Genomic DNA, 16,130 nt, shown 5'->3' on the forward strand with positions numbered 1-16,130 from the left:
CAAAAAGAATTATATGTCATTTAGTAACACTAGCATTCTACCTGAAAGGCAAAGCCTACGTTATCTAAAAATTTCTTTAAAAAACTCTGTAGCTCCTCCCATTCAAAACTAGAAAAATAAAACTGAAAGATGCTATAGATGCCAGAAATTAGCAATTCTAAATCAAAGCTGGAGGATGAAATGAAAATTTTAAAAGAATTCAAAATGTTTTATTTTTAAAGGATTAATGCAGTTCTTAGATTTATGGGTGATATTTAAAAGAATACTCCCAACAGGAAAAATTTATGTTTAATACCTTTTCATACAATTTAGAAACTGCAATTTTCCTAAATACTGTTCAAATTCTAAGAGCCACTGAAATTTTTTTTTAATTTTATCATCAATTTGGATATATTTAAGTCAGGTAAAATGTACATTAAGACACAAATATAAAATATAGTTTAATTTAAAAAACTAAGACAAATATGTAGTATTTTTGAAGTTTTCAAAGCATTTTTTTTATATATATTCACTTGACCCTCACAGTAACATTATGCTTCAGGTATTAAAGGCATTATCATCAGCATTTTAAACAAGAAAAGTGGTAACTCAGCTTAGTCAAACATTTTTTTAAAAAAAATCTTAGTATTTAAGAAATGCCAATAATGAATAGCATGAAATTTAGGATTACAAATATAAAACTGGAAAGAATCTTGGCAGTCATTTTATCTAATCCTCTCTTTTTTCTGGGGAGGAAACAGTTTCAAGAGATGCTAAAAGACTTGCTGCCCAAGATCACCGAAGTAGAAATAAGTGTCAAGAGGCAATACCAAGTCCAGGACTTTGTCATGCTTTGCTGCCTCTACACAAATGTATAAGAAGAATTTTTTTCCTTAGAAAAGCTAACTAGTCAGTCATATGGAAAGAAATTGAAGCCACATGGAAAGTTTCATTTTCATATATAACCACAATTGTTTTTCCACTTAAAATAATTATCATTATTTTATATGTTGAAAAATCTGAGTGTTTCATTCTGTTATAGATAATAAAAAATAAATTGAAATTCTTGTTTTACATCTTTTAAAATTGACAAATATTAAATTTAAATTCTACATTTCTTCCACGACTAAGGGGCAAGTTTTTTTCACAAGTAATGCAATTCTCAGTAGATAGGAAAGATTTGCAATGAGGTTGGATTTCAAACATAGCCTCTAGCCCTTATTAGCTTTAGGTAATTAACTAAGTTAACTCTCTTCAACTCCTGGGCCTCAGGCTCCTCCACAGTGAAAACTGAGAGACCTTCAGTAGAAAACTCCCATCACCCGCCACTCCCATCCAGTTCTCTACTAGGTGAGGACCCAACTCAGAAGCTGCATTTGCAGTGTTTTTTTTAAAGGCAAAGCTGTCTTTAAGTCACAGAATCTGAAGAGCTTCTCCAGTCCTCATGTGGCAGTCAGTTAAATAACTAATTCTGAAGATGAGAAAAAAAGGTCTAAGCTTTCATGGTAATGCTAAGTGAGATCAAGTCCTCTGGGTCAGTGAATTCAGCAATTTTAGCTATGAAATGGATTACAAATATAGAAAGGTTTAGAATTTTCACACATTGTTTCTTGGGGCATCAATATAAACATACAACTTAATCACCACCCAGTGTCCAGGCAGAGTAGTATACTGAAACTTAAACCTTGCTTAACTATTATCATACCAATTTCATTCATAAAAAGTGATTTCTAATATAAGCTTAAAAAATGTCACCCATGTTTTTCCTAGAGAGATTCAAATCCTTTACAATACAACTATTACTATTTTTAAGTAAACTGACATTCCAAATCAAGAAAACCTGTTGAATGCATTTAAAGGAAACCAGAACTAGATAGGAAATTAAATTGTTTAAATTTGGGTGTTTCATATTTTCACTTGGAGATGGGGGGAGAGGAGAAGTGACTGATAAAAACCTGTTGCAACTGTAATTTCTTCATCTGTGCTTTTCTCAGAACAACCAATCAAAGATAAATTGTAAGACAAAATGTCCTGGAATAGCTGTTTCCGGGTAAAAGTGCAATCTTGCATGTGTTGCCTGTAAATAAAATGACAACAGCACCAAAAAATAATTATGTACAAAGTTAACTGACATCAAGATTTTGTCTTCAATTAAACAAAATGTTGATGAGAGACCAGAACTTACCATTGACAATCATCATCATTACACGTGCCTGTTAAATCAAAACGGCAGAAACACTGTTTCGGTTCAATCATATTACTGTACGATACTGAACTGAGATAAAGTTTTTCCTTGGTTCGAAAAAAAGGACTAAATCTAACAAAAGAAAAAAAAAATCAAGTTTTAAAAAAAGCAGGCCAGATAAATAATCTGATCTTTTACAATCTTTTTATTTTGCACCTAATTTCCAATAAAAATTTCTTAATGGATGCTGAAGTGACAGAAAATAAGTAGCAATGGTATGCAACATATATACTCAAAAGAATTAAAGGAAAAAATTAGAAGGAAAAATATGAACACCAAATTGCCACCTGAATTTTAACGGCTTTTCTAATCTTACTGGACCTAAGAAATAACAGAAAGAGACTGCCATAAACTGCCTGAACAAGAAGAAGACCACCAGCAAACAAACACCACTTCAACAAAGCTTTAAGTTTACACTACCCCCAAATAGAGAACAAGTAATTGAATGAAAACAACCACAGTACAGGAAACTATTTCTTCTGCCTTTCTTCAGCTAGAGGCTCAAGGGCAACAGGAAAAGAAGGTTCCTCTTGGAGTGTCAGTAGGAAGCAAGATCAGAGACAGAAAACATGTGACCAACCAGCTCTGGAGCTCTGCAGAAAGCTGCAGCAGACAGCAAGGTACCATAGCATTCCAAACATCCCTGGGTCCCTAATACTGTCCCAAGTCACCAAAGATGTTGACATCAATACATACAAGACAGTTTTGAATTAAACATACAAGCAATAAGGAGGTTCAAATTATCTCTTAATTCACCCTAATCACTTTTGAATTGTTCAATTTGATTAATTTAAAAATTTTTACTTCCTCTTCTTTACCCAATTTGCTAGTCTTTTCAAAGAACCAGCTTCAAAAGTTTTACTGATTCTAATATCTTTTATTAACAATTTCTCCTCTAATTTTAAAGATTTAATTTTTTGCATGTTAGGTATTTTTTAATTTAACAATTTATTAAGCCTTTTTTTCTATTTTGTTACTATGTTTTCAAAGCTGTAATTTTTCTGAAAATGTCATTCCAGATATTCTGCTATATTATCTCATGATTATTCTTTCTTTGATATATTCTTTACCCCACCTCAGTCTCTGCTTAGATCTGTACTTTTAGCTTGTACTCCCTATACTAATTATTACTATTTTTTTGCATTATTATCTAAAATGCAATAAGTTTAGCATTTTTTTTACATTTAGTAATTTTGGGGGGCCTAACAGGGAAGTGGTGCTTAATAAAAGCACCACTATTGGTGGTTATGCTATTGTGAGTTGATCAACTATGATGAATGTAGTTCCTCAGAGCAGTTCAGATGTCTAGGACAACCCTTAGTCCTAATTCCTCATACACAAAATGACTAATATGTAAATATATTAAATACAAATGTACATGTACAACTTTTACTAGACTGTTCGTGCTGAGCGGGGGGGGTGATAGAAAAATGTGTTAACTTTTAAATATGCAAGTGGATGGATATTGAAAAACTTTCATAGCATGTAACTGGAAATTTAAATAAAATATCAATTTTATTCTTTATGCTAAATTTATCTCTCAATAAGAAATATTTAATTCTATTTTTGTTTAAATATCTTTTTTATATTGTTGGGTAAGTTTAGTATTGATAGTGGTTCTTCATTTTATGGATCCTTTTAAGCATAATAGTTTCCTTCTCACTAGGGATCTCATAACTTAAAAAAAAATACTGAGTACTTGTGGCTAAGCTCCTTTGATATAAATAAATTTGCAGATTTCATGCTATCCCAAATTAACAAGAGTTTACTCGACAAACCTAGGCAAAATAATAACATATTTGGAGAAATAAGAAATGCAAAACCTTAAAAGAAATAAGTACTAATACAGAATAGCATATTAGACTTCAAATCATACTATAATGCAGTAATGGTCAAAGCTTTGTGCTATTAGTTAAAAAATAGAAAAGCAGTCATGTAAGATTCAGAAATCGATATATTCAATAATCCAGACTTTAAGAACATAAATTAGATAAAGAACCAATTCCTTAGCAGACCAAAAACTCTCAAGAAAACTGGAAATTTGGCAGAAATTAAATTTAGCTCTACTTCTTACAACAAAATACTACCATAAACTCAAAGTGGAACAATAAATGTCAAATTTAAATGGTGTGTTGGTTAGTTCTGTATAACTGTTTTGTTTTTTCCTTTTTTAATTCTTTGTTATAACATGACATTACTGAACCTATAGGGAAAAATACATTGGAAATGTAGAGGAGATAGAAAAGCATAAGAAAACAAAAAAACTGCTTTAAATAAAAAAATACCACATAAAAAGGAGAAATAGTACTAGAATGAGGCAAAACTAGAAAAGTAGTGTTAGGTGTCTGTTTTACTGACAGTTCAAGAGCTTAAATGTCTTTTAAAGAGACATTGAAGAACTTTGTGCAGCATAATAGTTAAAAAAAAAAAAAAAGATAGGGGACAGCTAGGTGGTACAGTGAGAATAGAGCACCAGCCCTGGAGTCAGAACCTCAGTTCAAATCCAGTCTCAGACATTTAATAATTGCCTAGCTGTGTGACCATGGGCAAGTCACTTAATGACACTGCTTTAAATAAAGAAAAATTTTTTAAAAAGATCTAACCATAAGTATAATGTGAAAAGCAACTGAAAGGGGAAAGAAAGGTTAAGAGAATGAAAAGACCTGACAAACTATTGAAATCATCTCAGTTGAGTGAATGACAGCCAGGATAGGCATATGGGATACCACTGGAGTTTGTGAAGTTTAAAAAAATATATTATGCCAATAGCTAGTATAAACAAAAAGTACTACAAAATAGCACCAAGACAGCTAAGTAATTGATCTCTTCTTTTTTTTTAACATAATTTTACAAAATAGAAACTTGAGTAAAAGGAATGAAAAGTCTGGGTTCAAATTCTGCTAACACCTACTACTCTCTGTTATCTAACCCTACCCCCACACCCCCCCCCATGACTCAGTTTCATTATCAATAAAATGAAGTACACCAAAGTGGCTATAAGATCCCACTGAACTCTAATTTTTTTTTATTTATGGCAATGGGGTTAAGTGACTTGCCCAAGGTCACACAGCTAGGCAATTATTAAGTGTCTGAGGCTGGATTTGAACTCAGCTCCTCCTGACTCAACGGTCAGTGCTCTATCCACTAGCCACCTAGCTGCCCCAATCCCATTGAACTCTAATGAAAACATCTGAAACCTTTAAACAATACCTTAGCCTTAGATTACCAATCAAAAACTACACACACAAAACCTTAATCAGGGTTGGTCCTCCAGTTTTAAAAAAATTATAATCAAATTCAAAAAAATCCATCACAACTTTTGACAGCTTTTCTGACTATCACACATTCCTACCCTCTCCTGTCTACTCTGTCTCTTGTACATTCCCTTCCCTCATTCCACAGACTTAGAGAACTGAAAACAATTTCATTTCTTAGGGACTTCAATTCTGTTTTATACGATCCAGGAGTTAACTTAGAGTAAAAAAAAAAAGTCTACTTTTACAAATGTACTTGCTTTCAGTAAAAACTGACATTATCAATGACAGCAGAAGAGCAACAATGAATTCTCTTTTACCTGTAGGACTTAAAAACAAGAAGAGGGCTATGGTAAGGTCCAAATGGAAATGGTTTCCCTTCTGTTTGTTTGTTCTGTGATGTAACAATATCCACATCCACAGAAATTTCCTAAGAAACAAACCAAAAATGTTTCATATGGCAAAGAATATTTTAGAAGGCAAAATTTAACTTTCAAAAATAAACCATAACCTACTTGACCACGCAAAACTTTTTCTGAAATGATGGAAGTACTTTTTGAAATCAGCTCCTTCAGGCTATCTTCATTAGCATGCAATCTTTTCAACTCATCAATATTTAAACCAAGAAAGAGTTCAGGTTTCTCCACAGTGTTTTTACTAGGTTTGTTTATGCATTCCTTATTAGGTGTATCTGTGTGCTTAAGGTTAGGTTTGGTGAAAGAATTGGATTCTCGGAAAGATCTCCTTCGTTCTCTGCTTGAAGTAGACAGAATTTCATCATCAACATCATTTTCTTCACTGTCCAGAGTCAGTTTGTCTTGTGTTAGATCATGAAGGGAAGGCTGAGGTAAAGAAAATTCGGGCTCTTCTTCCAAAATAGGGGTTGTATTTGACTGTTCTTTTGTTTTAAGAGCACGGGCTTCTTTTAGTTTTTGAATCTTTAAAGCATATTCATACTCTAGTTGCTGTAAACGTTTTTTTTCCAAGGCAATCATTTCCGCTGAATGCTTTTTTGGACTTGATGCAGGGGAGCTGTCTAATTTTATCATTTTGTTTGGCTAGAAAAAAGAAAAATTCATTTTTACCTTTTTTGTCATCTCAATAATATTTAAAAAAAAAATGGCTGTTACTTTTCTTTAGTCAGCCATTTCACTCAAGTCCAAAACTTTAAAACTAAATTCTGAAGCCTCCAAGTTAGGCAGGCAGTACTATCACAAATCCACTCAAATATGTACTCTCTCTTGCTAATAAAAGTAATAGTAGTTAAATTCATAACACACTTTATTTATCTTCAAGGGATTATCATCATACCTATTTTCCAATTAAGGAAACTGAGGCAGGTATAAATCAAGTGACTAGCCCTAGGTCACAATTACAGTAAAGGTCTGAGGCAGAATTTGAGCTATGGTCACTGACTCCGAATTCAATAAGTAAACACTATGATTCCTAACTGCCTGTAAAACTTGCAAAGACTGAGCAAATTATTACAAACTTCCCATCTATTAAAAAAAAGACAGTATTTCCTTTTTTGTAAAAGATAGTCTTTCTGTATAAAAAACTTACTCCAAAGTAATCCTGCTCCAGCTTACGTTTTCCTATTTCTTTACTAGCCACTGCTTTTGCTCGAGCAAGCTCTTCTCCATATTTTAGTGCCAATGCTTTCTTAACTGTTACTCGCTGTTGAACTCTGTGAATCTGAAAGTATAAGAAAACTTCTAAAAACCTATTAAAAGCAATGTACCTTTGAAGAAATATCCTCTTCAATTCAAGAAATGTTTAAAAGTTGATTACAAATAAAATTTTTGTATGCAATGAAATGTGATATATAGACTGAATATACTTAGTGGATTTTTTTTTCTAAAATGAAGACAAGTAAATTCTATATAAATCTGTACAGGTCAAGTTGCATAAAACCATGAAAAGTCTCTGGACCCGGTGAGAAACAAGGCTTTTTTTTTTTTTTTTTTTTGCAGATTGAGGGCATAAAGCGAAAATGAAATTTACAGGTGTTTTTAAGCCCAAAATGCAGTATTACTTGTTCCTGAAGCTTTTTCAAAAAGATCTTGTTAACATTAAGGATTTTTTCAGTTGCTTGAAGCTGCTCTGTAAGTTTCACAATCTTTGTTTCAGCATTCCTAACAGATTCCCTCTTCTTAGCCTCTTGTTGCAAGAGATTCTTCAACACAGACTCATCTTTCATCAGGAGAAGTCTAAACAGGAAGGGGGGGGGGGAATTAGAACAATATCATCAGAAGAAAAGAACTCAGAATCTACAAAGCACAAACTGATTTTATATAAACTGATGAACTAAGAAATTTTTTTTAAAAAATGGAGATTTCATAATCTCATTTATATTGGACTTTTTAAATCTTAATCTTTAAATCTTAAATCAAAAATAAGCTTTTCGACTTAAAGTCTAAATGAAAATTGTTTTAAATGGCTAATAAGAGAAATGCAAGCTAAAATAATTTTGAGGTTCTATCTCACAATCATCAGATTGATAAGGATGATAAAAATAAAAATGGCAATTATCAAAAAGGCTATTCAAAAAGGATTCAAGTAGTGTTTGATAGGCTATGAATTGGTACAATGATTCTGAAACCTAACTGGAACTACGTCCAGAAAGTAATAAACTGCATAATCTCTGACCCGGTGCTGCTCCCAACCCAACAGAATTTAAAGCAACACTTTTTGCAGCGAATTACTGGAAAAAGGCTGGATTGCCCATCAATTCAACAACAAATGAACCAATTATGATTAATATATGAAACAGAATTATTACTGTACCATAAGAAATTACAAACGGATGAATTCAGAGAACCCTGAGAATGGGGGGGGGGGGGGCTTATGAACAGATGCACAGTCAAGTAAGCTGAACAAATCTGATCAATGCAATAACTACATTCCAAAAGAATGGTAATAAACCATGCTTCCCACAACCCCCTAGGATACATATTTTTGGACACAAGCTATGCTTTTATTCATAGGAGGGCTTTTGTTGGGGGGAGGGGGAGGGCTTGAAAATAGAGTGGTAACAAGTAAACCCAAAAAGCATGAATTAAACATTTTAAAAATTCATAAGTAAATTCAAAAGTGGATAGAAAAAAAGCAAAACAATACTAGAAATAGCACATTAAATTTAATAACCAGTTTTTTAAAAGCTGTTCATCCCATTTTCTGGTCTTTTTTTTTTTTGTATGTAGAAATATACACATTCTTCACTTAAACTGTTGTCTTGCCTGGTTTTTAACTACACAGAACAAGATGCCCCTTTCAATACAGCTCATAAGCTTTAATTACATTCCTTCCCTCAGTCTTCTCTTCTCTTTGGGGGGTGGGGGGGTGGGGAGCAGAGAACTAAACTCCTCCAATGCCTTCCTTTATTGGAGGGCAGAAACTAGACTTAGTTCACTTTGCATCTGCTAAAGCTGTCTGGTTTCAATTCCATAAATTTGAATTCAAGCTTGACAGGTACACACTCCTGTCCTGCCCTACCCCTGGCTCCTCTACCTGCCATCTTTTGTGTCATCACTTCCCCTTTAGATTGTAAACTCTTGAAGGGCAGAGGCTTTCATTTTTATTATTTGTATCCTTAGCAATTAGCATAAAGCCTAACATATAGTGGGAGTTTAATAAATGTTTATTGGATTGGATATTTGTTAATTATTTTCTAGTTCATAATAAAAAGAAATAAAAGCTTAACATCTATTTGGATTAAGGATTCAAGTCTTCAAAAATCCTCAAAGGATGCAATATGTTTTATAGCATACCCAAACCAATATATGCAAAAAGAAATTTGATGGGATAGGAATACAAATGTTAACATCATGTTTCACTAGCTAATACAGCTATCTAATTTAATTCATGCCAAAAAAAAAAAAGAATGGGTGGTGAATATTTGTTTACAATCACTTGGGTACCTTTAAATCTACATATATATATATATATATATATATATATATAAAAAATATAATTTTTAACATGGATATTAAATTTTTACCTTAGGCTAACCAGTGGTCATAAACATCACAAATTATCTTTAGAAACTGAAGACACACTGGGAATATTTACTTTTAAGAAAATATATTGAATATAAATATATACATATACATGTATGATACTAAAACCCCAGTCTTTCATTTAAAAGGAAACCTTCATTTTATAAATCTAATACTTAATACACACAATATCTTACTTAATCTTACCTGAATTATTAGAAATACTATCAATCTCAATAATTAACTTCAGTATTTAAGAATTAAACAACTTAACTACTGCTAGGACCTTTTTGTTTTAACCTTAGAAAGTTGAAAGTTATTAATTTCACCATTTTAAAGTATTGAACTCAAGTATATGTTTCTGACATCTAATTAATTACTGAACCAGGATAGAAAATAGTTTGCACCTTCTCAGTGAAGTTCTATGTGCAATGTTACAAATGGTATAAATCCAAACAAGAGGAGTTAAAGTGAATGAAAATTACAACTCAGGTACAGTTCTCACTTTATGTAAATAGACTATATCAAACCTTTATATAAACTTTTTTTCCATATGTAAACTGATTTTTTTTGTAAACTGCTTTTTAAATAATGCAAATATGCAAATGGGGGAAAAGGACGGAGGCAGAAAGAAGGTCAGGAGGGAATAGCACATAGTCCAGGGATATGTGAGAGGGTACAGAAGAACAGGAGGCAAACCAGGCTGGGACTAGTTACACAGCACCCAGAGGACAGAGAGAAGACAGACCTACCAACTGAGAACAAGGGCAAGGTGAGTGGAATAGAGCAAAGGTCTTCCCTCTCAGAGGTCTTAAGCCAAGCATCCCACTTCCCCAATTGGTTCAATAGCAGTTCTGTTTGCACTTGGAAGGTTTTCTTTTAAGAGATTTGGGGGGGGGGGTATTTTTTGTTGGCTTGGGGGAAAAGTCACAGAGGGGAGAGAGAGAGTGCACAGTATTGGAGAGTTAACAGGTTTTTTTGGGGGGAGGGGTTTCTGGATTGCAGATCTCAGAATTCTTTAAGTTAAATCTGTGTGATGCCAATTTACAATAAAGCAAGGACTGTCAGTAATTAATTTATTTCAGAGTTTGCTGTAAAATTAAGAAAAATTAAATAGTGATCACAAAGCAATTAAACTGCCAAGCATTTCCAAATAATATACCACATTTTTATATCTGAACAAGTGCTATCCTTCAAAGTAGTAAAACTAAGCAAAATTAAATAGTGATCACAAAGCAATTAAACTGCCAAGCATTTCCAAATATATATATACCACATTTTTATATCTGAACAAGTGCTATCCTTCAAAGTAGTCTCCTTCTGAAGCTATACTTAACTCAAGTCAAAATTTTTAAATTCTTTAGAAATTACCGTGAAAATTTCTATAGCTACATGAAAAAGTCTTACCAGAAATTATCACCCAGAATAGTCCACCCACCTAATTTAAGGAATTTGCCCCTTAAAAAGTTCTGGCTGTTTACAAAAATCATAACTAAATAAACAAAGATATGCAAAGATTAATGTGGGGGGGGGGGAAGAGTGAGAGTGTAGTTGTTAGACGTAACTCCAAAGAAAGAGGAGTTCCAAAGACTTTTTCCAAAATGAGAACATCACATAGTCTTGTAAGGTGACTACTTTTAAGGAGATAAGTTATTTCAGTATATCATTTGTGGAATATTTGTTTTTTAATTACATAACTTACATGAAGCTTTAGGTTGTTCTTTCAATTAAATCCAATATTATTACAAAAGATCCTCAATCATTTTAGGTTTCAACATAATATCAGAAAGACACAATTATAGTAGAATTTAATAAAGAGCTGGCCTTGGAACCAGAAGATCTGGTTCAAGCTCTACTTCTAACAAAAGCTATCTCTGTAATAATCAGCAAATTATTTAGTTTCTCAGTGTTTAGGGCAAATCTCAAATCAAATTGCAAACAATTGCATTGACAGCAAGATTTTCCTTATAGAAAGCCCCTTATACTGATGAAATTAGCTCTGCTTGTGAAAAAAATATCAATTCAATTAGCCACAACAAAAAACCTCCTCCCTGGTAGTTCCCAAATTACTAGTTATGAATGGTTGAGATGATAAAAGACTTACTTGTGTTTCTTAAGTTTTGCTTCTGCATCTGTCACCTGTTTAGTAACCATTGCTATTCTACCAGCTCCATCTATTTCACCATCTGAGTTGGCAGGAGATGATGAGCTTGTCTTCAGCTGATCTGACTTGATTAAACGCTGTTTCTCTCGACTAAGACCAAAGTAAAAAATAAAAGGGTGCAACATTATTCTAACCATCAGAACTAGAAGGTGAGGGAATAGAGTATATAAAAATTTTAGAACAGTTTATGTTTGCACAAACTGCAAGTATACATATATACTTAAACAGTAAACCAAGAACATTACTAATAAAAAATTTTAAAAATCCAAATTTGAATAACCTGAGTCAGCCTTCTTGGTGTGTTGAACAATCAAGTAAACAAGCATTTTTTGACACCTGTGTAAGCAGGCTGGGGAAAATGCTACTCATTCCTATTTGTTTTTTGTTCTATGTGGTAAGGGAAAAAAAGTATTCAATTGTATATTCAGATCATCTGGCTCCCCCTCCTGGGTAATGAGTATAAATAACATTTACCCTCAAAGGTGGAAGAGAAAAGGCTTCCTCAATCATGTTCCACACAGATTTCCATATTTAAAGTGGATCTTTTTTTTAAAAATAGATTACTTTTAAAAAATTAGCTATAATGCCTCTCACCTGGCAATTTCTTCTTTTAATAATCTATATTCAATCTTCTTGTCTTCTGGTAAAGCTTCAGGAGTTCTCATAGGGTCATTTTCCTTTTCTGATTTTGGTGGTGCTTTTGGTTTTGAAGCCTAAGGAGAAACCAACTGAAGTCAAGTAGAACATACTCCAACAATAAATACAACAGGAACAGATGACATGCAAGTAAGGCAAATTTTTCTAAATAAAACACCACATCTCAGAATAGTTGCATACCTAAAATTGATGTCTTTCAGGAAAACAATGAGGTAAATTGCTAACTTTTGAGAATATAATCCAATTTTTGGATAAGATCCCAACCTCTGGGTATTTCCTTAGACAGTTTCTTATAATGCAAATATTTAATATTTCCAAGCCTTATTCCATTAAAAATAATATCTTAAGAATTAGATCACTTAATTTACAGAGGAAAAGAATTAAGGACAAAAAAATAGGCAAATAGATCATTTTTTCTTCTTCTACTGCCCTACTTACTTCTGCAGTTCGTCGTGCTTCTTTAATCATGGATTCCAATCCTCCAAAGACACTATTTGTTGAATTGGAGGGTTCCCCATCAGATTCACTATCATCAGAGTCATTTAGTGTCACCACCACTGATTTATGTTTAGGAAGCTATAAATATAACATATTTGTTACTAGGAACAGATATTCTTTAAAAGATAGACAGTAAGAAGTTAGAAAGGACTAAGAGTTTACACAGCTCAAACTCATATCTGAGGCATAATCTCTTAAAAATTCCTATCATTCTAACAGCTTTATGAATATCAGTGACAAAGAACTCAGTACTTCACAAGGCAATCATTCTGTATTGGGGTAGCTCTTCTTGTTAGATGAAATCTACCACCCTATACCCCCTACCCACTCATCTTATTTTAAGCCCTTCAGAGGTCCATGATGTATATGGAGCTTAAATTTCATCCTATTCTAAATTGTAACAGTCCCTAAAAACCTTCCTATTCAATTATGGATTTAGCCAAATCTTATAATGCATTATATATTACCAAAAAATTATTAACACATTTTAAACAGAAGTTCAATCTTCACATAATTATCAGTTATCTCCTAAAGTTTCAAGGATTTGCAATTAATCAAAACTGTTGTCTTTTGCTATACCATAGAATAATTTCCAAGTTCTTTTGTATTTCAAACCACAACCAAACTGTACTATGCAACTTGCCAGTTTCTAACTGATAAAAAAGGAATTCGTGTGTGTGTGTGTGTGTGTGTGTGTGTGCGTGTGTGTGTGTGTAATATGGTTGAGAACATCATAAAGTCTCATTTTTGAATCAAAAGTCTCTCTTATTCCTACTGAATTTCTCCAATGGCTGTTCAAGTAATATCATTTCTATAAAGTGCCAAATACAATTTAATAGACAAAGGAAACTGACTTACAATCATCTGAATAAGTAATCAGGTCTACTGACTCCACAGATAAAAAAGCTAATGTGATTCTTAGTGCTAAGTCAGGTGACTATTATACTCTGCTTCTACTCAATTTAAGCTATTAAACATATTTTCTCTTTACACTTGGAAGGTAAGATTTTAAATTAATTTTAATTAGGAGGTCTCATTATATGGATACAATGCTAGACTCTTAAAGAATGAGAAAAACCTGGGATTGGGCCCTGATACTATTACTTGCTGTGTAACCTTATAGTCAAGCTACCTTTTCTTTGCTGAACCTGTTCCTTCGTGGCATGAGAATACTAGTGCCTTAAGTACCTAAGTCACTGTATTGTGGTGAGTCTAAAGAAAGACAAAAAATATGCAAAGTGTTCTGTAAGTTATAAAATACTATATAAACATTAACTATCATTCTTATTTTTCTTCTTTTTTTCTTAATTTTTCTTCTTAAAAAAAAAAACCTCATCCAACATTAATACATCCACGCACAGATGATTCATTTGGGGAAAAAAGTCTGTTTGCAATCAACTTTGCAAGGAGTCAAACAATTTAAACCATCTTAAAGTGTCTTTGAATCTTCAAGGTTGTATATGTGAATTAGAAGGGAAAACAGAAAAGAGGAGAATCCCTACAAAATTCTTTTCTCCCAATCTGAAAACCCAAGCTGACCTTATCTACTACTCTATAAGGCACTCCAGGTTCACACAATCATTTTATATGACCAGTTAATAGGCAAAATTGTATCAACCTTTTATTTATTATTCAGAAAATTATTTCCAAAACAATGTTTCTACACAGATGAACAGAAAAGCACATGACTACCACATTTACCACCAACCTTCACCTTAATAAATTAGCTAACTTCATGAAATAATAGCAAAATTCTGCAATTTTTGGTATTCCAGAAAAGATTTCTATACATATATCATGGTAGGGTGTAATTTTTAAAAAGATTAAGCTACTTTTTACCGATATTACTGTACGTGGAAGACGAGGTCCTCTATGAAACTTGGGGTTCTGTATTCTAGGTTGAGATACAGTGTTAATACTGACTATTGAAAGATTGCTTCTTGGCACAGGCTGAGAATTGTTGGGAACTGGAGGAGAAGGTGGGCCACTATTACTTGATGTTTCCTAAATAAGGAAATAAAAGATATAAATTGTTATTTTTAAAGTGGTAAAAATCATAATATTTAAACACATCTAGGTTGTTATGAGTATTAACCTCATTCCAATTTCAATGAAAAAAAAGTAAACTCCAAATAAAAAGCTAAATGAGAACAGCATGCTAGGTGAGCTCAATAATGCCATCTAGAGGTACATGGCCCAAAATTACCTCAGATTTAAAGGCTCTTTTATTAGCTAGAGATTTAAGTAACTCTTCCCGAAGCAGCATTTCCTCTTCTTCTTCTTCATCTGCAAAAGGTGGTTTGGGAGGCTGCTCCGGATCTTCTGGAGGAAGAGGTGGGAGAGGTGGGAGAGGAGGTGGCAGCTCAAGAGAAACACAAATACTCTCAACATAAGGCTGGTTCAAAGGTGGCATAGCCTAAAGATGTTGAAAAAAAAGAAAAAAAGAATTAGTAAATAACAAATATATTAAAAAACATTAGGGAAAAGTTCAAATGGAGAAAGAAACTTCATACTACTGTTATTCTAGGTGTGATTATTTTAAATGTATAATTTTTAAAAATTTCTCATTCACCCATCTAATTTGGATCAAAAGCTCCTACCACATTATCCTTAAATTTCCATGTACCCAAGGCCAAAGGTCCTACAAGATTTTTCCTAGACAAGTTTCTAATTTTAAAAGAATTCATTACCTAAATAAATATATTATTTATATAGTACTCAAGCAAACGATTATCTCTTACTCTATGATACTCTGAGGAAGTCACTTAATCAGGATAAGGAGAACCCTCTAACCCTGATCCAGATTTAAGACATTACTACCCATCAAAGCAATGTCTAACAAAAAGAGGAGTTTAAAATTAGAGTATAAAGAGATTCCAGCTACAATACATGAGCTTAAAACAAAAAAGCCTGGACTCACTCCAAAGAGATAAGGAGCAATGGTCATTGATATAGATATATAGATATAGATATATTCATGAAGAGAAGAAAAAATGATGTTCATTCTAAAGAATTCTCCAGAGGGATCTTGCTTCCTTAATTACAGACTATATCTGTTTAATGGTATTCAATAGACTTGTATAAGATTTAAATTTATTTATGAAAAGAAAAGTCTTCTTTAGTTTGCTTTAAAAGGACTCAATAGTTCCAGTGGCTCTTCTTCCATGGAGCCTTTCCTGATCCTGTCCTCCTTTTCCTTACTGGTCATTACTTTAAATTTATCTATATTCATATATGTTCCCTAAAGAATATAAGCTCTTTAAGAGGAGAGGCTGTTTTATTTCTGCTTTTGTAGCAATCTAGCACTTAATACATCAAGTGGTTAATAAATGTTG

General features: G+C 32.8%; 1 protein-coding gene across 2 annotated transcripts in view; it reads right to left on the reverse strand.

Annotated features, from left to right (window-relative positions):
• Positions 1–16,130, reverse strand: part of ZFC3H1 (zinc finger C3H1-type containing) — a 65,199-nt gene that overhangs the window by 22,110 nt on the left and 26,959 nt on the right. For both annotated transcript variants that reach the window (XM_074226154.1, XM_074226153.1), the window contains exons 8-18: positions 15,002–15,211; positions 14,635–14,799; positions 12,736–12,873; positions 12,235–12,353; positions 11,581–11,730; positions 7,514–7,688; positions 7,042–7,173; positions 5,994–6,536; positions 5,799–5,908; positions 2,165–2,296; positions 1,935–2,056 (exon numbers count right to left, since the gene is read on the reverse strand). In XM_074226154.1, coding sequence (XP_074082255.1) covers positions 1,935–2,056; positions 2,165–2,296; positions 5,799–5,908; positions 5,994–6,536; positions 7,042–7,173; positions 7,514–7,688; positions 11,581–11,730; positions 12,235–12,353; positions 12,736–12,873; positions 14,635–14,799; positions 15,002–15,211 — 1,996 coding nt within the window. The remainder of the gene's footprint in view (positions 1–1,934; positions 2,057–2,164; positions 2,297–5,798; positions 5,909–5,993; positions 6,537–7,041; positions 7,174–7,513; positions 7,689–11,580; positions 11,731–12,234; positions 12,354–12,735; positions 12,874–14,634; positions 14,800–15,001; positions 15,212–16,130) is intronic.

The sequence above is a fragment of the Macrotis lagotis genome, chromosome 2, assembly GCF_037893015.1.
Source record: "Macrotis lagotis isolate mMagLag1 chromosome 2, bilby.v1.9.chrom.fasta, whole genome shotgun sequence".
Taxonomy (NCBI): Eukaryota; Metazoa; Chordata; class Mammalia; order Peramelemorphia; family Peramelidae; genus Macrotis; species Macrotis lagotis.